The 26,579-nt window shown below is 41.4% G+C and overlaps 1 protein-coding gene across 16 annotated transcripts in view; it reads left to right on the forward strand.

The window, feature by feature from the left end:
- The window catches only part of znf469 (zinc finger protein 469), a 185,001-nt gene that overhangs the window by 79,828 nt on the left and 78,594 nt on the right, over positions 1-26,579 (forward strand). For 10 of the 16 annotated variants that reach the window (XR_014123064.1, XM_081711847.1, XM_081711845.1 and 7 more), the window contains one exon: positions 13,699-13,768. Coding sequence is in view for 9 of the 16 variants with exons in the window: in XM_081711850.1 (XP_081567976.1) it covers positions 13,699-13,768 (70 nt within the window). In the remaining 7 variants the exon portion in view is untranslated. Of the gene's footprint in view, positions 1-4,133; positions 4,688-4,721; positions 5,693-13,698; positions 13,769-14,068; positions 14,964-26,579 lie in introns of those variants that run through there. The other 6 variants (XM_081711842.1, XM_081711843.1, XM_081711844.1 and 3 more) reach the window with 3 other exon arrangements.

Here is a 26,579-nt window from a genome sequence, read left to right on the forward strand (position 1 = left end):
TCCGCTTTGCTATCAGCACCTTGACAGCAGTGACCTCATTATTAAGGGTTAGAATTTACACCTTCTCCTTAACAAATCAGCTATAACCTTGCTCAACAGGGTATGGGGGAAATTTACACCCCTCCAAAACAGCTCAGCTCGAAGCTCCCTCAGAAGGGCATGGACCGGTCAGCTATGTGCAAGTCCAGCCTGACTAACGTCTGACAGCTACAGATAGGAAGGGTGCAAATGAATGTTAACAACCTCACAGTTCGTGTAGAAATCTCTCAGGACTCATGTTTGGAAATAAGTATGTGTGTGATTATGGAGTTTGTGTGTGTACATATGTGTTTGGGGGAAGCGAGTGTAAGTACTCTCCTGTGGTGAAACGTGCATGTGTGAATAATTACTTTAGGGGACAGCGTGCGTACTGGGGGTGGTGGTGTTGCTGATGGAGGCAGCTGTTGGCGTGTGTGCTGGGGGCATTGCTAATCAGCGGTGTGGTGGCTGGGCTGATGTGGTGAGGTGATGAGTAGTGCACTCACATTGCCTTGTAATGACTCAGCATGCAGGGAAACCCGCAGTCTCTTAGACTAAACTGTGCACTATGCAAACACACACACACACACCCTTCTATTACCAACCCCACATCACAGTCTAGACACCCCACATATGTTCCTTTAGCTGGGAGGGGGGGGGTCTAGGGTCACTACAGGAGATATGTGTTATAGTTCTGCCAACAGAACATCACTGATATATGGACTTATATTTGGACTTAATGGCTCTGAATCCACATGCAGCAAAGTGGCAATTTGTTAAAATGATTAGAACGGTGTAAAAGAAGAAATGGTCGGTATTTCGAGAGACAGTGAGCATGTGAAACTTCGTTGTTGCCTTATTTGGATATAATGTTGGTAAGAAAGAAGGACTCAGTAGTAGTTTTCAGTCTGAAAGCTCGAGCTAAAATGATGCTGAGACACCACTCCTGAACATCTTTCAATCAGAGACTAGTAGTCTGGAAACAGACTGATGGTGCGTTCTGTTTGGACATGTGGAATTGTTCAGTGCAACAGCCAATCCCTATCAATTTTAGCCCACTTTTTTTTCTGAAAGATCCTTAAAGTGACGTCTTGGCATTATACAGATACTGGAGCATCTTCACAAGGAAGGTCATGTGAATATTTAGTCCTAAACTAGATTATTACTCATTGGAGACCAACATTCTCTACAAGACAATGAGAAGCAAGTTTCTTAGTGAAAACATAATGTTTGTTACAGTCTTGTTTACAGTACATGAACCAAAGGTTAATTACAAATGTGTTAGGCTAAGTGATATTTTAATTTCACTAAATTAAACTAAACACTAAAATCAAACTAAACACTAAAATTAAATACTAAACACGGTATAGTATTTATGTGCCTGTTTGTGATGATGAGAATGTTCGGAGGGTTCTCCCCTCAGTCAACTATGTGCATTGCTCTTCATGGCATATGTTAGATCTGGAACATTCCGTCCCTACTCTGAGTCAGAGATGAGTCAGCTGTGTACAGATAATGCTGTGTGGGCTCAATGACTGTGCTCCATTCACAACAAAAATGTCTGATTCCAGTCTTGTAAGGAATCTTTTAGTTTGCGTTGGTGTGTATTTCTGGGTGCTGTTTGGCACCAGATGGCTGTCTTGGCACTGCTAGGTTTTTTTTTAAGAGAAACCATACAAACTGTCTCACCGACATTAAGTCTAAGAATTTTGAACAGTAACAGACGGGGTGGCACAGCGTTTGAATTAGCAGAAGCCATCTGTGTCTTGGCTGTATCTGTAACACAGCGTGCTTAACCTGTTTTCCTGATCCACAGAATGAAGAAGACATTGCACTTCTCTGGCTTTTTTTTTCCATGCACAGCTTATTTAGTCCAAAGGCCCAACAGCAGCCACTGCTGAGTATTTGATGTTTAGCACACAGAATGGTGGTGACACTAGACTTGGAGGCAGCTGTTCATTTGGCTGTGTTGTCATCTCTGTAACCTCTCGGCTTGTGTACTACACTGCCCTCACTTTTAGTGTGATCTGGGTCATTTCCTCAGGAACTCTGAGTTTCATCACCTTCCACTGACACATTATACAGCTGTTAAGTTATTTAAGAAAACTGAATACTTATTTTACCTGGCACTTTTATCCAAAGCAACTTACAATTATGAGTGAGTACAATTTGAGCGCTAAGGGTCTTGCTCAGGGGCCCAACAGTGGGAACTTCAACCAGCAACCTTCTGATTAAAAGTCGAGTACCTTAACCACTGAGCTACCACTGCCCTGTTATTTACATTGTATTGACCATGGCTAGTACATACATTTCGCATGGCAAGAGCGAATCAGTTTGTAGTGACCTAACATTTTTGGTACTTTTCCTCATGAATGTAACATATATATATCACTGTGACTCACCCTTACCATCTTCTACCAAATAAATTCTACCAAAATAAATTCAGACTGCGGTCCGAGAGTTTTTTAAAAAGCTGCTTAGAAAATAATTACGTACTCAGATTTAAGATATTTACAATAATTAAATAGTGAAAAGTGAAATATAGAGATAATAATCATTTATAAGGTATTTTCTTTTGGGAGGTGAGTGATTTTTATATATTTTCAAATTAAGTTAAAATATTTAGTATTATTATGAGCTTAATTTTAAAAATATTTTTACGTCACTACTGAAACACAGAGCTTTAGTTCATAGGCTGCACCCCTGCACTTTAGACCAAACAGAAAGACTGTGTCCCTATAGTTAGGTCTCATTGTTTTTAAGCAACCAAAAGTCATAAAAATCATGGTGCAACTTTACAAATTGTCACTGGCAAACACATTTTCTATAATACAAAATAAACTATTTTCTCTTTTAACTCTTTAATGAAAAACTTTGGGATTCTTTTGTGAACAATTGCTCAAAACTGTGTTTAATAACTATGTGCTGGCTAGCATTTTTGAGTTTGCTCAAGAGTAGATAAAATTGCCACTACCAAAGTAACAAAAAGGGAATAAAATAAACAGAATTAAGGCCTATAGTCATTCAAAGCAAAAAAGATTTCAGTCCAAGTGAGTTAAAAGTTTGAAATGGATTTTGCATAGTGTTGTTATTTAGCTTCTAGATTGATGCAGGAAAAAGACACAAAAAGTGAAAAGTGGAACAGAGAGGCTGAGAGAATCCAGAGAAAGGTTGAGGAATGGCCCAGTGATGTATGGAGAACACGTAAGAAAGACAAATGGAAGAAGGAAAATATATCAGATATTAGTCCAGCAGGGATATTTGTCTAAAGACTGGTCAGAAAAGTATAAAGGACAACAAAATCACAGGTTATTGATGAAAGGCCTTTTTCCAGGACTTCCACAGCACTCGGCTCTTCCAGAGCGGCAGACCGGACACAGAGGTGTGGACTCTGCGGAGCTACGTTAGAGCAGAAGGTCAAAGAAGGGACACAACCTATAGAGAAGGGGGCAGGGTTGACAACGAACCCGACATATTCCACAAGACACAAACTGAGGTCCAGGAGCACGGAGTTCCCATTGATATGAACAATCTCTTCTCTTTCACAACACATTTATGCACTGCATGCAAAACAAGATGCAACTACAGAGAGAAATGTACATTCAGAAGGGCTCTCTCTGCCAGGTTGCTATGGAAATACAAACTTCTTCCAACGGGCAGAAACATAGTTGGTATTTCATATCAAGTGTTCAGCAAGACTACAGACAGCCCATGTCTGAGGTTCACCTATAAAAGAACTTGTAATGAAAAACAATATTGTGAAAAATTGAGTCAAGCGGAATGAACAAAACAGAATGAACACAATGCTTAATTCACATCAGAACTGATGCTAGCGGTCAGATCTCATGCTAAACCTTCCTGTTCACCTTTCCACAGAACAAAACCATTTTCTATTGTTTCCCTAAGCATCGGTAAGGTGGTAGATAAATAGACGGTAGTATGGGCTTCTGCCTTGTCGCCTTCTCTGAAACATGATCCTCATGCTGTTTGAGCTCCACTTGAACCAGTCCTCCAGTACCAGCAGCAGAGCCGTCTGAGCATACAGAAACTTCTCTTCAACGATTGGCCCACAATGCAATATATGGGCTTATTTCACCAGCACCTTTCCTTTTCAGATGGGATTTGATGATGGAGACTTGAGTATCCTGGAAACTGTCCACAGCAAAGGGCCTCCAAGTGGTGTAGGAGCCACCAGAAAGAGAACTGCAGATTCCCAAGTTGGCTGGTGTACTGACATACCTACAACAAAAAGCTCTCTATGATGTAGTCCTTCCCCTCACCGAAATCAAGCTCATCTTTGTGGAAGAAGAATATCTAGAGTGTCATGGTTTCCCCCTGGAATAATGGTTCCCATGGCACCATGTGCTTTGGTTTTGTTTAGTTTTTTGGTCTTCTTTCTCTGCCCCGTTCTATGTCTTATTAATCTACTCCCTTGATTGGTCTCAGGTGTTTCCTCTTCCTGTTTACTTTCTCAGTGTATTTATACCCTGGGTTCTCTGGTCTCAGAATTGGTTATTGTTTGATGTCTGGATTGCATAGCATTGATGTGAGTTCCTTGTTGTATTCTATGTTTCACTTCATTGAGTTATGCCTTTGGTTTGGTTTGTCTTCTTTTAATTTTTCTCTTTTGTACTTGTTGTTTCCTTTCTTTTAAATAAAACAACATGCACTTGTATCTTGTCTTGTGTTCCATATTCTTTCAGACACAGAGTAAGTGCCCTCCTGCCAAACGAACTGCCCATCATCAGAGGTACGCTGGCAATTCATCAAGTTCCCTGTACTACCTCTGGCACAGCACGGATATTTGCTTCTCCGACAGAGGGGCTATCAGTCCTGGTTTCCACTTTTGCTGACCAACAGCCTGGAAAAGATGAACCAACGGCCTGGAAAAGAAAGTCAATCCACCTCAAGCTTCGGGTGTGAAGGGACTCTCTTTCCATTTGATGATTCCACCAAAGACCTTATTGGAAGTTGGTCTATTGTTACGTATCACGGCGATCCTTACCCTGGAATCACTGAAGCTGAGGAAGAAGATGTCTTGCTCTTTTTCACTCGTTTCAATTTTGTAGTTCCATTACATGAAGCTTGTAATACAAACATTTCATTTTTCACTTGGCCATTCTCCATTTTGATAATCCTATTCCTTTCGATTCAGACTTTATTTAATTGCTTTTTTATGTAAGGTTTCATTACCAGCTATATTTCTCCAGATCAGCCAAAGAATCCTAAAAGCAGAGTATAAAAATCTAAACTGATGAAGACAGAAAACATTAGTGCTAGAATTATCTTGATTTCTGTAAAAAAAAAAGTGTAAATGCAAATAAGTGTTCAAAAAATGTTAACTGTTCATTAATAGAGATGTTTGATCAATCCTCGAGTTTAATATCTGTCCATAATTCAACTACACAGCTTTTTCTAATATGTGTGAGATATTTTTCTTTAAGATGTTCGATCTGTCTAGTTAGAGACATTTGGGGGATACATTAGTTAGAAACCATGTTCAGAAGCTTAACAGCCTAAGCTTAATTATCAATGCTGTTATTGAACTTTTCTTGTTTGAAGCTGAACTCCCTTGAGTTATTATTTAAAACCATTCCTCATCTAGAGTAAGCTGTATCAGCAAGATGCTAATTCATCTCTTCTTCCAAATATATGGATATAGCTGATAAAAACAATAATTATACCATAAATAATTCTTTATTATATTTAATTGATCATAGAACATCTGTGTTTGTAATATATTTTCATAATAAAGAGTATATTGACTTAAGATTGGTTAAAAGATTAAGAGAATATGATACAACTGTTCAAATCAAAAGTTGTGGTCACAACCAAAATACTGCAGTCAATTCCTAAAAAGTGCACATTCATTACTGAAATTCTGGGTATTTTGTCAAAAACAAAGTATATTGAATTATCAACTGAAATGTTATGATAGCACTGGGCAATAATGATTTTGTTTCCTGCACAAAATATCTGTATATTATGTATTTTTTCATGTGGAGCCCCTGTATGTTGGCAGACTACTAATGGACACTGAAGAAGGATTTTCCTTTAGGACAAATATAGGCAACACTCATGTAGTGTATATTTTAGAAGTAGATTTATACATATTTTAAGTGTAATAATATCCTTATTGAATTCAGGGTTAAATGTATTATAAAGTCTACCTATCGTGGTGCACATTTTGTTGCCCAGTGTAATTGATTGAATATAAGTTTAATCTCCTTAGTTATTAACTATCCAATTAAATGTAGAGAGAACAATATGTAGAGAGAACAATCCAGAACATTCCAGAACAATATCAAATATAAACTGAATGTTCTTTTACTAGATATGTGTACCTTACATTTGGTACAATGTACATACATATTTTTTGGGGGGGAAAAAAAAGAATATTTCAAAACATTTCTAAGAAGAAATCATTAAACAGAATGGTCCTTTATAGCAAGCAATATGATTAAATGCTGTTATGTTATCAGCCAAATTAGTATTCACTACTAATTTAGTACGTTAATAAACTTTAAAGTTTATAGCCAGTTATGGCAGGTTTGACTATTTCTGACTGGGACTTGGACCATTTCTGATCATGAAAATATTAAGAAACTCTCAGAACTCAGTGTTATGAAAACAGTTTACACTCATTACTGATTTGCCACGTGTACATATCAAAAGAGTTTCTTTCTCGGTACAACATCCTCAGACCACCAGCAGCGTCCTGCCGCCAGGCTTACTTTGTGCTTCACTGCATGACTATTAAAGCATGTGTCGTCCAGTAAACGGATCTGAAAGCCGAGGAGATGATTGATTGACAGTATGGAACACAGGTTAATGGAGGAGCCAACAATGCAGTACTGGAAAAGGTGTTTGGAGCCTCTGCATTGAGTTAAGAGGGTCTGAACAAGCCAAAGCAGTATGGAGCACATTAGGCCTATCCTGGAATTAATTCACTGTTCCTTTTTTAAAAACAAGTAGAGACACTTACTGGCCATAAAACATTGGAAGTGGAACTGCTTTGGATTGAGTGAATAAAGTGAAGTTCAAATGCGAACTAAGAGGATGTGTGGGTATGCATCAGGAACATGACTTTATCCCATCTTTATCCCATTAATCCCATTAAAAGGGATTTTCCCAATACATACGTGATTGCACTCACGCATACACATTCCCATGAGAAACACACTGCAGGCCAGTGCAGCAGTGCAGGTGTGTGGTGTCTTGGGCAAATGGCAAGTTGTTACTTGTTGCTAACTGGGAGGCTCATTTCTCACTGGTGATCAGATGTATCGTTGTGCATCAGGGAATGCCCTGTAGCCTTCCATTTAGATGGTGAAAAATGTCCTTCCTCATTGGCTCTCTTCTTATTTTTCTTGGAATTAGAGGTGCTCTTCTTATTAATCAGTGTTCTTATGTTTGTAATAATTTTGTGGCTGTGTATTGTGTAAGGCAACAGGTGTCTTACAGCAAATCAGTCTTTGCAGTGTAGTTATTCATTTCAGCTTTTTGTTTCCTTATTTGCACATGTATTTATTGTAGTTACAGTGTAGCCAAATGGCTGTTGAGTCCCTGTTTATGAGCTTTCTATCCATGCTAGTTTCCTTTCTTGGTTTCTAAACTGAATGCCGTCCCATCGCACCCCACAGACTCATGATGACATGGTTACAGCCCAGAACCTTTGGCGTCATGGTCTCTAGAAATGTGCATGCCTAAGCTGTGCAGTCTTCTAAGACCATGATTCAGCTGAGAAACCAGGAGGCTTAAGGATCTCAGTAAACACTTCCAGCGAGTCAACAAATCTGGGCTAACCTTATGATGTGGTGCGGCCCCGTGTCACTGTAGTGGTCTGGAGTAAGCCGATATCTCCAGTCCCCTCTCCAGATGACCTCATAGGTATTGTAAAAGATACCGCATAATAACTGTTGGCATAATTGGCAACGTGAAAGTGTGCGATGACGAGCGCGTTTTGCTAGTTTTTTCGGGAAGCCAAGGTGTGGGCGGAAAGCTTACACTACACCAGAGCTGTAGGTGAGAGAAGATTAGAGAGGACGAGAGAGGCAGAGGAAGAAGAGAGAGGCCATGGTTGTGTTTGTTTTGTCTGTGACTGATGAGATGTTTCAAAGATACGTTGTTTTCTTTATTCCGCTGTCCCCCTCTGTGACGTCTCTCTTTTTTCCTTTCAGACTTTCTGTCTTTTATCTATCCTGTCTTAGGACAAGCGCTATCAGTGACTCAACCCTGTGTCCTCTTTCTTTCCACACTACATTTGACTTTTAGAAATACTTAAACAGGAAGGCAACGTGGATATAGTTCACCATATCCCAGTGCTCTCATTGCCATTTTCGATGCAGGGTATTCCCCATGGTTGAATGAAGCAAGACTAAATAATGTGATAGCCATCAAAGGCATGATCTTGCCAAAATTGAAGTCTCATATGTAAACTTCACGTTTTTCCTTTGTAGCAAAACCACAACATGCTAGTCATTGCAGTAAATTATAGTTTTTCAGTGTTTGAATTCAGCTATATTGTACAACTGGTGTCTGTTCTATAAAACCTCACTTTCCATATCTATAGATTCCCACGGGAAGCTCTTAGCTTGAGGTAAAAAGTTGAATAATGATTGCAAAATTTTGAGTGTGATATATTTGAGTTCACTTCAAAGCAGTGAAAAAAAAAAAGTAAATTAAAGTTCATATTCTTGTTTGAAGGATAAATGTACCTTTGGGGCATGCAGCCGACATAATGAGCAGAAGTCGGAGCTTCAACTCTGAGCACAGGGCTGTTCACATCTCTGTGACTGATGGTTCCAATGAGCTGTTGACTCATAGCTAATGGGAGCCAGAGTGAGCTGTTTAGCTTTAGCCTGGCATTGTTTGGCCTTCAACTAGCAGCTGATTTACAGCATGGGGCTGGTATTCTGCCGCAACAACCAGGCTCATGTTTATACTCACACTCTTGACTTCACGCCTTTTCAGTGGCCAAGGTGAACCTTGGGGCAAGGGCCTAATGCAGGAATGTAAGCCCAAATGTACATATATATGGCAGATATATGGCAGGAATACACACAGCTGCTGACTCTTTCCCCGATGCTGCTCTGTGACTTAATGTTTATCCAGGGTCGTTGGTGGTGTTATGTTATAAAGTACATTGTGTGTTTGTGTGTGTGTGTGTGTGTGTGTGTGTGTGTGTGTGCGTGCATATGTTTGTTTGTGCATGCTGATGTAAGTGGCTCTGATTAAAATTGTCTGCCAAATGTAAAAGTAATGTCAATATGTAATGTAAATATTGTGATTTTGCGTGAAAAGCAAGAAAGATAAATGCTTTGTTTGCAGGCCTCATAACCTATTATTAATGATAACTGATAGCAAATTAATTACCAAGTACATTGAAAAGTCATCACGCCCACCAATTACTGCACATCCACCAATCACACTCCACAATCACTTCCCAAATCTCAGCCAGTTATTGCCTCACTACACACCTGCCACCTATTTCCTCTCTGCTGTTTAATCCCTCAGGTCCCCATATCAGATCCTGGTCTTCCAGACTACTTTCACTTGGCTCACTTAACCATATCTTATATTGTGAGCAACTAAGTAAATATTGTTTTTATATAGCATAGTGCATCACAAAGCAAAACGCACAAACATCACTCAATCAATAAAACACAATCCCAGACCACAGGCTGTGACATTACACTTACCAACATGACTCAGTGGTCACTAAGAGCAGGCAAATAAAAACAGATCTTTAAACATTTCTTAACAAGACTCACAGAATCTGAACTTTACAAAGTTAATATTTTGCAAAAGCAGTCTTTTATTTGATCTTTTTTTTTCTAATAACATCTAGGAACCCTAAAGGTTTGACAGTCAAAGGGCTCTCTGAAGAGCCTGTAGGGGCCACTTCATGCAGAGCATAGTGGGATGGCACCAAGTTTTTGAAAACACTTGTAAAAGTCGCCCCAGTGAAGAGAAGCCAACAGTGGAGTTATGTGGAATAACATGGTCCCACGCTTAGTTGCAGTGAGAAGATGGGCTGCTGAATTTTATGAGCTGAAGACGAAAAGTGGAAATGGGTCAAAGAAGGTACCTGAATTTCTAAAAAAGGGTTTAGCATTTAACAATGGAAAGACATGAGCGCTATTTGTAACTTTAGGTCCAACAAGAAAGGTTTTTATATTATTATCAAAATAAAATGTAAGCCATTGAGTCCTGTATCAGTGCTGGACAACCAGTTAGATTTACCAATCTACAAGAGTCTTATGTTTTTAATTTCAGTTAAATACAACTTAGTATCATCAGCAGAGAAATATTAAAATGCTATATTAGGCATACCAAAGGAAAGCATATAAAATAAAATAAAATGGTGCCCTACGTGGACGTTTGAGGCACCCCACACGAAGAGCTGCAGTAGAGAACATCATGTAACTTCAGACATAAAGCATGAGCTACACTTGATGGCATATACCTGAATAAATAGGGCCAAAAACAATACACAAACACCACAGATAAGAGCATACTTGGCCGAATAAATATCATGTACATTACTGCATTACTACAGCAGTATCTATATTTCCATGCATACAACTGCAGGCCAACTTCATTCTGCATTACAAGGTTTGACCAAGACTTTTTTGATCAGTGTTTATGAGGATTTGTGGAACTACTGAAAGAAGAAATCAGTAGGACAGGAATCTACGCGGCTGCTTCCAAAACAGTATTGGGCAATTCCAAAAGACTAGAACAGAGCAGACCAAAATCAAAATGGAGAAATGCAAAAGGTAACCCACAGACAAGCAAAGGCAATAATCTGAGAGAGGGTCAAAAACACAAAGATGACTAACACAGGACGAGAACACTCAGTAAACCAGAGATAACGTTGGCAATTCTTCTCACTGGAATGAACAAAAGTCCAGACTTAAATACTACTGGTGAGGAAAGCAAAATATAAGACAGGTGAAAACATTTCACTAATCTGGTGACAAAGCACTAAGTAAGTCACTCAGGATAAGAGTGTCTGCCAAATGCCATAAATGTAAACAGAATGGGTGAGAGTTAAGAATGGTGCTAAAAGACAGTTATACCCATGAAAATAGTGCATTTCATGAATAACCTGTTTATACAAAACTACCTGTTTATTTTATTGGTTACTGCTTGCAACCACATGAGCTCAAAAATAATATGAAAAACATAGCAGTGATCAGAACCAGGAAATCCAGGTTTACGTGAGTGAGAATAGGCATGCAGTATCCTGTCTAAATCATTAAACCAACTTTTTCTTCCATACAACATCATCATACAAATGAGCAAATATGATATTATATTATGTCTAATACACATTTGGTAAATAGTTTCAACTATAAATCTGTCATGAGATTTTCTAGCACTTTTGACTGAATTGTTGGCTCAGGCATTGGAAAGTGTTCCCAGCTATCTTCTGGGTGTTTAGCAGGGCAGTGTGTGTAACAGTGAGGTCAGCATGGAGAATCCAGGTAGTTAGCCTTACTTAGTGCTGTGTGTTTTCTCTGGGCCATGCAGGGTGACCCTTCAGATCTCACAGGGACACGGAGGCTTGATACAGTGCTCATAAATTTGGTCCCTAATGTCCCAAACAGACTGTACATTTTATAGACTGCCTGCTGAACTGGAGAGCACCAGACAGTGTAAACCTGTGATCATGACCCCCGTATGAGCAAATGGAAAAAGGGCCTATTTTGTCTGACCATGGCTGTATCTGTATATCTGACCCTTTTTTACCCTCAGCTTTTAAAACTGTAATAATTCATGAGGAATATGTGGTAGACGGCTTCAATGTGTGGTACAGATGTGAAGACCTACTGGATTCTACATGTGTCTAAAAGTGTGTCTCACTGTCTGTTTAATAACTGTTGAAAAGTGTCTAGTGTGGGCTTCTCTAAATGAAAGGTGCACGGAAAATGATAAACAGAAACTGAATACATATAATGGATCGATCCAATTTAATCCAGATTTTAAAAATCACGTGCAATAACATTTATAGATATTTACCACAAGTTTACTGACTAGTGGAAGTTTTCCAGTCATGGATTAATCCCAGTCCTATATTAAACACACTGTATGATTAATCCCAGTCCTAGATTAAACACACTCTATGATTAATCCCAGTCCTAGATTGAACACACTGTATGATTAATCCCAGTCCTAGATTAAAAACACTCTATGATTAATCCCAGCCCTAGATTAAACACACTGTATGATTAACCCCAATACATTGAGTGGATGTGTTTGTGTGTGTGCACATATTCATTTGTGTGCTTGCGTGTTATTGTAATTTGTATATCGTTGCTGTTAGTGTTATAAGGATTGTCCATACCAAGCGTACTCTGGCACGCTACCAGCTGTGTGACTTATCTTGTGTATGTTGTTTAAACAATTGTTTGGTGTACTTTGTAAGACTGTGGAGCATAGATGAGTCAAGGGTTTAGGCCCCAGAGTGTTCAGACACCCTCACAGCCAACAGTGACCTTTCCCAGGCTCTGCTGAGGAGTTGCTCCTACTTCTCTGTCTTGAGGCTGCATCTTCATTCATTGGCAGGCACTGTACCCTTAAGGACAGTGAGCTCATATTAGTCTGCAGCTGTTTGTCACGCCATCCAACACACAAACACACTCCCATGCCTGAAGAAATATGTGTTTTTCTAAGATTTTTGTCTAATGTCTTGATTTAGCATGGTCTTCACTCATTATCTTTGGTTATTAGCCTTAATTGCTTATCATAGGACACTTTTATAAAGTTTCATGGGAAATAACATTTCACAGGTTGTTCTTTCAGACTCGTCCATAATAAATTGTTCCATCCAGCGCTGAAGATGTGTTTTAAAGTATGCTTACAGGTTTAAGTGCTTGTGATAGTGAGTTTGAGTTTGTATATTTATATATATATATGATTATGGTTGCTGCTATCTACCTTTGAATATGTCTGACTCTGACTGACTCACTCTCACTCTCTCTCTCTCTCTCTCTCTCTCTCTCTCTCTCTCTCTCTCTCTCTCTCTCTCTCTCTCTCTCTCTCTCTCTCTCTCTCACACACACCTGTAGCACTGTCGACTGTATGTCCATTTGCACAGATTGGCACCACATGTGTTGAGCAGCTTTGAACCTCAGCGGTCTTAGGCGTGTCTGTCCACATGTTGAACGGATCACCCCATGTGAAACAGCGGACACAAACCAGTTTCCTTTTATTCTCACTGACTAAAACACACCTCATCTGACCAAAATTCTCAAATAGTAAGATTTTGGTTTATTTTCACAGCTATGTACTCTGAACTGTTCACGTCCTGGATTGCCAGGTTGGTTATAATTAATCTGTGTGGTGACGGCCTCCCTACCCTGTGCTCTGGAAGTTTATCCTACTGCGCATCAGTGTTTGGTCTAATAAATTCCTTGTCGAAGACGTCAGTAAGCCTGTTGGTGAATGAGCACTTTCATGTCTGTGTGAAATAAACAGTAAACATCATTTTAAAAAAAAGAACACAAGGCTGTAAAAAAATAAATAAATAATGCACGCAATTAAAGGGAAACACCCCTCACTCCTCCTTCTCTTTAAACGGATGCCAAATCATGGAAAACAAGGTTTTCCTAGATATCGAAACCCAGATATCAGTGGGTTCTTTTCTCTTAGTGTTGGTTTTATTTTTTTCAGATCTGCTGAGCTCAGCTCTTCTGTCTGTCTCAGAGCAATCAGACTGACTCATCAAGATCAGCCCTTTAAGGTAAATATGCCACCTTCTTGACCAGTTGTGCTTGACTGTGTGTGTGTGTGTGTGCGCGTATGTGTGGGTGTGCGTGTGTGTGCGCACACGTGTGTGTGTCTGTGTGTGTGTGCGTGTGTGTCTGTGTGTGTGTGCGTGTGTGTGTGTGTGCGTGTGCGTATGTGCGCTTGTTTGTGTGCACGCCCTCCCTGTGTTTTCTACCTCTGACCACGTAGGCTAAGGCATAATCTTGGGTTCACGCTCACTCAGTCCACTATAAAAATCTAAATCTTGTTTTGTTTTTGATCACCACCGTCCCAGCAAGAATTTGGTGAAATGACACAGTTGTTGGAACTTCCGATTACATGCCTGTCACTCTGCGACCTGCTCGAGACGCTGCTGCTCACTGGTGGAGCGAATCATATATGCATCCTTCACTTCCAGACCAGTCAGTACACAGCTGAGCTGCTGACCTCTGCTGACCTCTGCAGCCCCACCTACATAACAGCGTCTTCCCCCTTAGGCTCTCTGATGTGCTGGGTAACACCTCTTCCTGTGCAGTTCACTCATTTCTGCTCATCTGTACTGGCCTAATATAAACATTCTTTACACCTCTGTTTACATTTGCAGTATTCTTTCGTGTAAAAAAGAAACAGAACTCTACCGTTCCCTTATTCTTCCACAAAGGTGGATTAGAATGCAAGAAGAAATTTGTCATTGTATAATCTTCACCTTTCCTGCATCTGCCCATAACTGCTGTCATTGCCTTTATCTCCTGAGATTTTTCTTTTTATTTGTCACCTATCATATATTCCACAGTGTGGTAGAGACAGAGCCAGTGGGACTGAGATTAACCCATTCTAGCGTGATCAGAGAGTGGGACTGAGATTAACCCATTCTAGCGTGATCAGAGAGTGAGACTGAGATTAACCCATTCTAGCCTGATCAGGGAGTGGAACTGAGATTAACCCATTCTAGCGTGATCAGAGAGTGGGACTGAGATTAACCCATTCTAGCCTGATCAGAGAGTGGAACTGAGATTAACCCATTCTAGCCTGATCAGAGAGTGGGACTGAGATTAACCCATTCTAGCGTGATCAGAGAGTGGGACTGAGATTAACCCATTCTAGCCTGATCAGAGAGTGGGACTGAGATTAACCCATTCTAGCCTGATCAGAGAGTGGGACTGAGATTAACCCATTCTAGCGTGATCAGAGAGCGGGACTGAGATTAACCCATTCTAGTGTGATCAGAGAGTGGGACTGAGATTAACCCATTCTATCCTGATCAGAGAGTGGGACTGAGATTAACCCATTCTAGCCTGATCAGAGAGTGGGACTGAGATTAACCCATTCTAGTATGATCAGAGAGTGGGACTGAGATTAACCCATTCTAGTATGATCAGAGAGTGGGACTGAGATTAACCCATTCTAGTATGATCAGAGAGTGGGATTGAGATTAACCCATTCTAGAATGATCAGAGAGTGGGACTGAGATTAACCCATTCTAGTCTGATCAGAGAGTGGGACTGAAATTAACCCATTCTAGTCTGATCAGACAGGGGACGCGCATGGGGCCTGGAGAGAAGAGTAGATGGACTGACTTCTCATGGGCTGCCTGACCCAAAGTGTGATAATTTTAGACTCCAGTTTCTCGCATGGTCTGGAGCAGGGACGCCATTTGGAAATAAACTTGGAATTTAGCTTAATTGCAGTTTACAGATTTAGGAGGGGCTGACTTTTTGGCTTTATTTCCTTGCATAAATAGAGTGTGAGTGCAGGCCAAAGACATGAGGTTTAGAAGCCACGAAAGAAGTCTCTGAAACGTCAGGGAGCTGAGAGGACACCGATCTGCCGAGTCTGAGAAATGGATTTTTCTCAGCACAAAAAAGCTTCCTCTAAGCTTCCCACATAGGATGAAATTTTCTTTTTTATTAGTTTATTTGACAGGCACATTGTTATTCACTTGACTTATATAAACTGTTAGGTTTATATAGTCTGGGATTTGTAATACCACTTAATAAACATATAAACTTAAACATATAAACATTTAGATTTTTATAGGAATCTTGTAGGACATTGTTTTGTGCTGTAATACAGTGACTTTGAAAATGTGATCTTTCATCACCATATTGGGGAATATTAATATGCAAGCTTTATTTATTGCAAAAATTAACATCTCCTCCCTCATAGTTTATGGCTTCTCTCGCACCTGCCCATGTTACATTTTAAAACAGACTGTCTACATCATTATCATTTTCATGAACATTTTCCTATTATAGTTACTCCTAATACATTTAGAGATGTGGATGTTTGGCAGGAGATCTGATGAATGGTGCAGCTGTAATGGACCTGATTTGTGAGGATGACATCACATCCTCTGAAAAATATTGGATAATAAGTAGATTTGAGTGAGATGGTGTGCGCACACCATTGTCAGCCTCAGTGCCTCACCTGCAAGCATTCGTGATGGATGTCACATCCCTGTAGCCTCATGCCTCACTCCTCACCACAGTGGCCCTGTTCTTTACACATTGAGAGACACGTTGGGGTCAGATACGGTGAAAAATGTCTATTAATAAGCTTTGGCCCCTCGGGAACCTTGTTGTTGGAGTAATAAGTCACAGATAGTTAGCGGGTATCGCTGTCTTTTCTCGGAAAACACACATCAAAGCAGAACGGTAACTTCAGACTTTAGAAAACAGGCTTTCCGCAGGGCTGAACCATTTGGGCCTCAAGATGAGACATTCAGGGGGATAAGAAGGGTGAGCACAGGGACAAAGTGCTGCGATGCTGCCACGGTAGAATGAATTGCTATCGTTCGTTCCTCATGCTGGGGATACCTCACTGGAGAACAAAGTCATAGGCTTGATATTTTGTGCGTGGATTCTTGGGTCATCTGTTGTTTGATGGTGAGTGGAGCCCGTCAGGCCGAGGGAGGGTAGTCTTTGATAACTGTGACATCAGCCGCCGCCGCTAACAAGCAAAAACATTCATATTCGGCCCATCCTCCTGCAGACCTTATGCATGTCACCAATGTCACCTACTTTCAATTTGCCGCATTCTCACTATGCGTTTTCACCATCATCTATGAGCTGACAAAGCCAACAAAAGGTTTAAGTGACGGATATTCTGTAATCCCTGTCTTCCCAGCCTTAAATAAGCTTCCAAGATCATCTTTCAGTGAGCTTGGATTCTCCTTTCAGAGTTGTTTTTCTGACACCTCCATGGGTGTGGAGGTTTGGGTAAAGTTGAGCAGCGATCCTGTCAGTGGGCTACATGGAGAAAGAATGGTAGTGGAGTTGAGATGAGTGGGTGTCTTTCACCACTCACATCCTCAGCCCTTGCTTTGGCCACACCCCCACGGGTGACTGATAAGTGTGGCTCCGCTCAGAGTTAACGTGCAGGCACCACTGAGGGGGAACCACGACCGTGCGTGACAGGCTGTTCTTATTGCCTCTGCTGACAGATGGGTAGTGTCATTAGGGTGGTGTGGCTGTGTGCTTCCACCCTTGCTATGCAGTCTTCTGAGAGTGATGCAGGTGCTGGTATTATGCTTCTTAATTACTTCACTCTGTGTCCGAGGAATTAATTTAACTTTCCGTGTTTAGTGCCTTCATAAAAGTCAGTTTACTCTCTCAGTACACAAAAGCTAGCCTATAGCTAACTAGTTTTTTTGCCCCGATAACTAGACTACGATAACATCTACTGAAACCTTTTCAGAATGTGGAGTGACCAGTCCCCACAGGCTCTGTTTGGCATGCACTCCTGACCCATGGGACATTTGGTTCGGCTGCACAATTTTAAGGCACAATGTTGGAAAACACTAAGATTATGGACCAGTTCAAGACCCGAGGGCAAGCTGTCCAGATCGCTGTGAGCCATGTTCTGCGCTAACGCTGCACACAACACACTGTGTTTCTCTAACATTTATCAGGAATGGTCGGCGAGTTTTAACAAGACCCTTTTCAAATTCACCTCATTTTAATTACCTACAGGACAGGTCTAACTTTCTTTAGACAATCAGTGTCAAACCAAATGACAAGCCCGAAACAACTTGAAATACTAAGTCAGTAGAGTAGAAATCATTTTTTATCCTGGAATTTCTGGGCAACAGTATGGTGCCAAGGTTTGAATTTTTTAAAATATATTTTCCTAACGTCTTGATAGGTAAACTGTGGCAGCTTAACTAATAAGCCATTCTTTTCAGACTATTACAATATATAATGTACAATACAATCATCAAAATCATTACTCCATGCAAACAGGAAAACATACAGGGCAGTTAATATTCCTGCTCAGAGTACATCTTACAGATAAATATGTTGTTTTAAGGAACAGAGGTTCATCATATAGACCGGTGTGCCAATCTAGGTCTCTTGGCATTATGGTTCAAAAAAGAAAAAAAGAGAACTCCCAAATCATATTTAAAAAGCAAAACAACCCATCATTCCTAAATGCAAAGATTCCTTCAAGCACCCTTTGCTATGACTTTTAAAGGCACTATGCCTTCACGAAATGACATCATCCAATAAAGCCTTGTCTTTCTTGCGTGTTCATGAAAAATTAGATGGATTCACTGTTGAGGTTTAGCGCACAGATCTAACATGCATCAAGCCATGGAGCTGCAGGCCATAATGAAACGTTTTAAGGAATGTCTCAGCAGGGCCTGTAGCTATCACCTGGACATAATGCCTGACATGTTGGAACAGCTCACATTGGAATTATAGAAAGCGAGAGGAAACTGACAGAGAACTGAGGGATGAAAGTGATGACCACATTGTGTTCCATTTTCCCTAATAGATTTTTGCTGTGTAAATACATCCTTGTCCTAGAATTTACACAGAAATGTCACATAGAAGCACTGATTTTACTTTACAAATCAAAGCTGCTTATTCTGGCAAATATTGGCTTTATTTTCTTTTTTCAAAGCAAGCCTTCCATCTGTATCCATTTTATGTCCCATTCTTTCCCAATCCCACATTTCTCTCGACTGAATTAGATCTGAATCACAGTCACAGGCCTAGCGAGCCACTCTCCCATGTTTTGAAGGTGCTCCGGCTTCTGCTGCTGCTGCTGCTGCCTGTTTGTCTTTTCTTCTGTGTGCAGCCCCTCTGTATGCAAGCTCACCAGGTCACGGAGAGCCTTTCTGTTCACTACTGCCGAACGCAGACAATGTATGGCCCAGTGTGTGCTGTAATCTCCCAGCTTCACTGAGATGTCGCCATCGTAAACCCAGAAACAGGGCTCCCAGGCTTAACCACCGACTTTGTGCCAGTGGTTGGGCTTTCAGCAGAATTTATGTGGGAATCAAGACCTCTTGACAGTGTGGTGCTTGCGTAGAACATGGCTTGTTTTAAGTACTCTGGGGTGACTCTCTGCTCTCTCCACAGGGAACTGGATGGTAAACTTTTGGTTTAAGCAGTTATGAGTTTAAATCCAGCCATGACACACTTATAAGCCTTTGGTCAACTAATAGTAATAGCACACCGACTTTAATTATCAACACGTACATGGTAGATGTAGTTTTATGGTATTTACCAAAGAGCATCAAATTACTGTCAATTATGTTTCTGTTTACTCAAAAAAACAACCAAAATAGGAACAAATGGCAGATTGCAGATTGCATGTACCCCAAAATAAGCCTGAAATCCCTTTGTCTCTGAGTGTCTCTGTAATGAATATGACGGTTTATATAATATGTCAGTGTGTTAGTGTCCAGGTTGCAGGCAGACTGGCCTCATTCAAAACATATGGGCTTGCTTAGCTTCCATAAAAAGGCCTACGCGCAATCACCCCTTTGATCACACAACCTCCACCCCTCTCCCTCGGTGGGTCATTCTAAGAAAACAGGGTGAGCACCGATATCGTTGGACAGCCTCCAAGGCTAATCCAGCGTGCATGCACGCGGCACGCATTACCTGGCTGGGCTTGGCCACTCTCAGGTAACCCTCCAGGGCATGTGTGGAATGTTGCTGCACGCCAACCCTGCACACATGCCTGCGTGCTGACTACCAGAGAAATGTCCGAACACAGGAGCCTCTGTTATAAGAGGAGAGGGGACAGTAGTGTGCAACTAAGGTGATAATGTGCTTTGCAAATAGCACTGTTAGAAATGGGTTACACCCGTCTGTGTTGGGATGAATATGTGTGATTTGAGTGTGGCTGAGAGTTGTGTGTGATTGTTGTTTGTTTGTTCAAGTTTGTTTGATTAAAGGTACAGGTGACAGTGTGTGCATTCTTGTCTAAGTAATGGTTTTCTGGGCATGTGTTTGTGAGCAGCGCGTGAGACATGAGCTGTGCGGGGTGTGAGTGACAGAGAGGGTGAGAAATGCATTTATTAAAAAAAAGAGGCAATGGTTGAAATTCTAGACAGAGAAGCTTGAGTGTACTTTCGCATGTGTATGTGTGTTGTTGTTTGACTCAGTGGAAAAACTTTGGCCTGGCCCTCTTGTTTGGGATAATTGCATGTTGCTGTGGTCTGTGGTCCCTTCTCTGTCTCTCTGTGGGCACGGCAACAGGATCCACATTTAGGATCAGTGCTGGACCAGGCAGATCACCAACCCTCGGTAAGCACCCCAAACAGGTGCCCATAGACCTGCACCTGGCCGTCTGGCTGCTGGACAATGTTAATGACAGGTGAACTAAACAGTGACCTATATGTTGTGATTCTGTCTCTGTACTGAGTCAGAAACTGAAAGGTATCCCCAAAGGAAGGAATGCATCAAGCCAAGTTTTTAAATTCACCCTATTTTGTATTTTGTCGTCATTGTTAATGATTCTGCATATCCATTGTTGTTATTATGGTTATGAGATGTGATGTTACAGCGCTCTAGTCAGTTGTGCAGTACCATTCCTTTCCAGTGGCCACTCTGTGTGGTAGGCTTCATAGTGTATATCACGGTTGTATGAGAAGGCATCTTCTTTTGCGCCCTGCACCTTCTTGCATGAAGTGCACTGCTTCTTAGTGCAGTAATGGAGTCTAAAAAGCTGAGCCCATTCTTGGGTCATTTTGATCTTAAGTGTCCTCAACCTCTCCATCAGTTACCATGAAGAACCCTTAGATGTACATCTGTGTGCCAACCCAAGACCCCTCACCTCTGATACTCCACTGTCTCCACCCCAAACGTCCTCACCTCTGATACTCCACTGTCTCCACCCCAAACACCCTCACCTCTGATACTCCACTGTCTCCACCCCAAACACCCTCACCTCTGATACTCCACTGTCTCCACCCCAAACACCCTCACCTCTGATACTCCACTGTCTCCACCCCAAACGTCCTCACCTCTGATACTCCACTGTCTCCACCCCAGACACCCTCACCTCTGATACTCCACTGTCTCCACCCCAAACACCCTCACCTCTGATACTCCACTGTCTCCACCCCAGACAGCCTCACCTCTGATACTCCACTGTCTCCACCCCAAACACCCTCACCTCTGATACTCCACTGTCTCCACCCCAGACTTCCCTGGGCCGGACCTCTTTGAACATTGATATGAACGGCAGATTGACTTCAGTTAATAACTGACAGACCGAAGAGGACCAACCCATATGGTGCTGCTTTACTTCCTGGCCAAATGTTCCCAGCTAAGTGGAAGCAGATTCATTTACATCCCATGTTTTCAATTCCTTGCGCCCTATGCATGTCTCATTCAGAAGCACATGGAAGCCCGGGCAAGCCGCTCGGCTGGGCCGGCTCCCAGGGAAGGCTGAAAGACGCAAACAGCCTTGAATGCCCTTCTTTAGAACACCGATGCCAATGCCATTATCCTTCTAATGGTTTTCATGGTTCTTAGCTGTCAGTGTTGTGTAAACAGTTAGAAACAAAAACCACATTTGTCTGTGTCTGTACTCCAGCCATGCACTGGTTAATTATCTTAATGGTTTTTATATCCCCAAAAGAGCGACATAATCCATCACAGCTCACCCACAATTACAATATTAAACACAAGGCCATGTTTTCATGATCATAGCACAAATTTAAAAATAAGGCATAAAATCGCGACACAGGGGTTGGGTTGGAATTAACATATTATCAGCAGGTGTAGCTTGGCAAGAAGCTGCAAGCAAAATAACACATCAACGTTCAGATTCACATTTAGTAGCTACAGTGGGTTTGTACTTATTTGGGAAGTAGCCTGTTTTTAATAGTCTGGAGTGTACAACACCAAAAGAATTGTAAGAAATTGGACAGAACCTTTGTGTCCTGACTCATTTCAACTCAGGAAAATACACTTTTGGTCATAACTAAGAGTGGGTCTCTAGCATCATTTTAAAGTGGGTTTTAAAAACTGTGTCAGGAAATTGGAATGTAAGTGTTTGTGATGTGGATGCGATGGCACACCTGGGGCTGTGACCAGGTGTGCCATCGCATCCACATTACAAACACTTACATTTCTGCCCACTGAAATAGCAAATGGACAGGAAAAAGACCTCCTTCCACCAAATGCACCAAATGCACCTAGTGCACTATGTAAATACCCTGGAGAATGCGAAACACATCCAACATTCTATCAAAAGAAAAGTGTCATGTATTAATATAGCAGTAATTCAAAAATGACAGCCATGTTTCACAAACCTGAAGGTAATATAATCTGTAATCTCTCCTGGCATAACTACACCTGGCTCTCCATGTTATATCCCAGACTCTAAAATTTATTAAATGAGGTCCCATCAATGCCAAACCTGTTAGTCAACTCGTTAGCCACATTTGCCTTGGTTTAGCTCGAGCGATATGATTGGTTTCGGTTATGGGTACAACGTGCAACATTCCCTCATTGGCTTCTTTGCAGAGCACTTCTAGCCAACTGTTGCCATTACCTGGACACCCACTTTTCTGCGATGGCGGCCCTCTGATTCCAGTGCAATTGTCAAATGAGAACAATTCTTCCTATGGTGGCTTCCTGTGTACTTTGAAGGGCGTAATATGCACTCGAGGTCTGGTCTGAATAAGACTCCCTAAACCACAAATACATATCATCGTCAGAATCATAGCAGACAAGCATCAGTGCCGTGCGCTGCTCTGTGATCACTTGTCTGAACTGGCCCAGCTGTTGCCGTGGGCAGATAAATAAAAGAGCAGGTGTGATTGGAAACAGTGACCCACAGAAGAACTCAATCTGCATTTCAACCAATTGCCGATTGTATCTGCATCTGTCAGTCAACCTCACTGTATAAGCTAAACATAGTCTAAACTTTGTGAAGTGGTTGTACAAAAAAAGTCTAGTATCACTGCGAATACACTGTCAATCTGTCATCACAACATTTTTATTGTAAATACATCTTTGTGATCGCTTTTTAATCAAAGTAATACGGTGTATGTGTGTGTGTGTGCGTGTGTGTGTGTGTGTGTGTGTGTGTGTGTGTGTGTGTGTGTTTAAATCCGATTTGGAAACTTGTGAGAGATGCTCCAGGTATGCACTGTTATATAAATAAGTAAATTAAACACATTCCATATTATCTCATACAACTTTGACCACAGTTTATGTTTGTATCCTTTAGCAACAAGCTCTACCTGCATCCCATTACTTCGAAACCATGTGACATGCTTTTAGAAGCAAAATGGAGTAGATCTCATCTCTGCAACTAGTGCTCTTTATACTGATTGAACCCGCTGTTTGTGTGAACGGTCATTCAGATCTGTTTAAATGTGTATGGCCTTTTTTAACTACTCATTAACTGCTATCAGGAATCACCTGCAATATCATAGATGATGAACTATATAGATCAACTGAACACAAAAGTATATATTTTAAATTAAATAGTCCACTCTGTCATTACTTGCTCTAATTCAGCTTGTTTCCGTTTACAATCATTCACAGATTAATTTAAAAATGTGTTGCTGGATGCAGTCTTGGAGCCATCAGTCTTTTAGGGTAAATATAAAAAGGTAATTTGCTGTGATTACAGAGCAGAGATCAGTTAGCAGCTGCTGCATTCTAAATGCTTTTACAGAAGTGTCCTGTTTCTTTGCAGCCCTGGAATATACACACAGACAGAAACAAACTCACACACCATTAAAATCAAAAGGGGAAGAACTGAACACTCTCTGAAGTTATGAAGTAATGTAAGAATGTGACTGTTATGATAGCAAAAATATTTTGTTTACTGATAAGATCAACAGTTCCAGGCAGGCAGATAAGAATAACCATGGTGACCATGATTAAAACATTTAATAACAAGATAATGTCAATATTACTGAAAAGATCATGTGTGTGTGTGACACTTAACACTCTGACATCAGAGTGTCTGCCTTACTGGCAAACATCATTGTCACGATCAGTCCCTTCCATGTTCTGTGTTTTCCATGTCTTGTGTTTTGTTCCGTTCCATAGTTTTGTTTTGTCCTCACACTGATCGCTTACACCTGTCCTTTGTTTCTAGTTTTGTGAATTTGATGTATTTAAACTCTGTTGTGTGCCTTGGTCGTGGCTGTTCATTTGTTTGAATTAATGTTTCATTGTTTGAATGTTTGGACTGTTTGAATGCGTTTCCTTATGGTTGTTTCTTTGTACTCCGTGTCTTTGTGTTTATCTTAGCCTGTGTTTCCTAGCCTTACTTCCTAGCCTGCTCCCTGTGTGTGCCTTCGTGTGTTGGTTTTGTTTAATCATGTTTCCTCATACTCTCCATGTCGGCTCTATGACCCTGGACCGTATAAACGACTCTGATTTTGGATTTGCCCCTATCGGTGCTACAATCATCTTTTCCCACATAATCAAAGCTGCGCATTTACACTGACTAGTCAGTTTGATTCCGATATTTAGGTTGTTTGTGAAACCCTTATGTTTTGTGCTATTGCGTAAGTTCATAAAATTTCCGTAATTAAAAGTAAACTAGGGAGAAAGATTACACAGCTCATTCCGTTGGAATATGGGAGCTGATATGCGCTTAAACTGGAATTACATTACAGGGTTTCATGTGGGATTTCTCTGCCGATCACGTCTTGCAGAGCCATGGCATCTGCTGGTTTGTTTACGAGATCTAGGTCATGTTTGTTTTCTCTTAATGAGCAACCTTTTCCAGAAACAGTTCACAGCAGTGTCCAGTCCTGCTCAGCTTCATGAGGTTTGGGCAGAAGCTAAAAAGGGAACAGTCCGGAGCAGGCTGAAATCCGGGCATGCTTGTGAAGAGGTCGAGTGCGTTTTAGCCGCAGAGCGACTGCCAACTTTGATTCTGTAAAGTTGTAACCCAAATGGCTATTTTGAATTCGGAAAAGACACGGCATATTCGCCGTGAAGTGTCCTGTTGTCAGTTAAGTGGAACTGGCGTTCTCCACACAGTCTGGGGTGCTGCTGGACACTTGCCTGCGTTACCGTTCAGCTACGCAGACCTATTTGCAATAGTTAGGGTTAAGACCTAAGAGTCGAGTGACAGTTCAACAGTTCAGCAGGCCCGTCTGCCTGGGGTTTCCAGGCTCGGGTCTTCCCTAAAAGAAAGGTCATGCCCAGGAAGGAAGAGTCCGAAGGAAGAGACTTTAATGGACGCTAGCAGCAGCCAATCGATGCACAGCATTCTTCACATCTTGGAAGGAATCTTTCTGGGCCATAAACTCTTTGAGAAGACGTGTCTTCTACAGCTGGGAAAATCCTGCCTTACACCGTGACAAAGGCCAAGACACTGGAAAAATGATCTCCAGCATTTTGTTATCTGTTTTTTAGTGCTCTCAGAGGGGACTTTTTAGTAAACTGTCGGCCTGAATGAGACGAGATTTAAAATGTTGTGGCAAGAAAGTGCAGATGGTAATATGGTCTAATGGCCTTTACGAGTTATAAAAATAAACAGACTTTCTTTTTCTTATTCCTGTTTTTTCTTTTTTAGGTGTTTGCACTCAGATTCTGTGTTCCATTGTTCCCTTTGAGACAAGGCTTGATGAAAGCTGGCGGGTGGAAGTGATAAAAGCTTAATGCATTTGACATGATCACAATGCAAACAGTGGAAGCGCATGAAAAGAATGATTGTCATGAGAGAAAAAAAAAGTAAGAGAAGAAAGAGGAGACTTAGTGAAGGAAAAGGAGAGAGAGAGAGAGAGAGAGAGAGAGAGGGAGGGAGAGAGGGAGAGAGAGAGGAGGCTCTTCACCAGCACACTAATGAAGCAGTGACATCAGAAGTTTGTGGAAAAGAGGAAGAGAATTTCAGCAACTCCTCTGGGATTCATCACCTCATTTAATAAGATCCAGACAGGTGTGCGCCCCTCATCCAGGTGCACAGCAGAAAGATGAGGGGGGCAACATATGGGGAAAGAGTGTTAGCTGTGTAGCGCAACCACTCAGTGGAAGAAGGAAAAAGAACTGCAGAGAAGTTCTGGGCACTGGGATTTCTGGGAAGTAGGAATTTCTTAGAACTGCACTAAATGGGGAAGAGTATGTAAAGAATCGAAGAAGTGATGGAGGAACTCGCATTTGCCCGTCGCGCAGGGTGTCTGTTTGTTTTGATGCTTATTCTGGGCGCTCTGTTGTGCATCCTGTGCATCCTCCCTCTCCTTCTCTGCTCAAACCTCCCTTCCCATGCGCCGGAGTGGAACAGAAGCCACAGGATGAGTTGCGGATGAGGGGAGTCATTCAGACAAAGAGAGAGAAGGCAACAGAGCTGCGTATGCGCGCACACACGCGACACACAGCCGCGCGCGTGCATACACTCTGGAGCTTGGAGTGGCCAACCAGCGTGCAAAGGTGAGGCTCTGTTCTTACTGCTTCGTGCCTGTGTGTGTGGATCTGCTTGCAAGAAGATAAAAGGAAATATAAACCTTGTGAGGAACCATTAAACAAGAAAAAAAAAACAAAAAAACAAGGTTTTCACATATTCTGTTTTCTGGGCAATTGCTGTGTGTG

The sequence above is a fragment of the Electrophorus electricus genome, chromosome 4, assembly GCF_041902795.1.
Source record: "Electrophorus electricus isolate QZ-2024a chromosome 4, ASM4190279v1, whole genome shotgun sequence".
NCBI lineage: Eukaryota > Metazoa > Chordata > Actinopteri > Gymnotiformes > Gymnotidae > Electrophorus > Electrophorus electricus.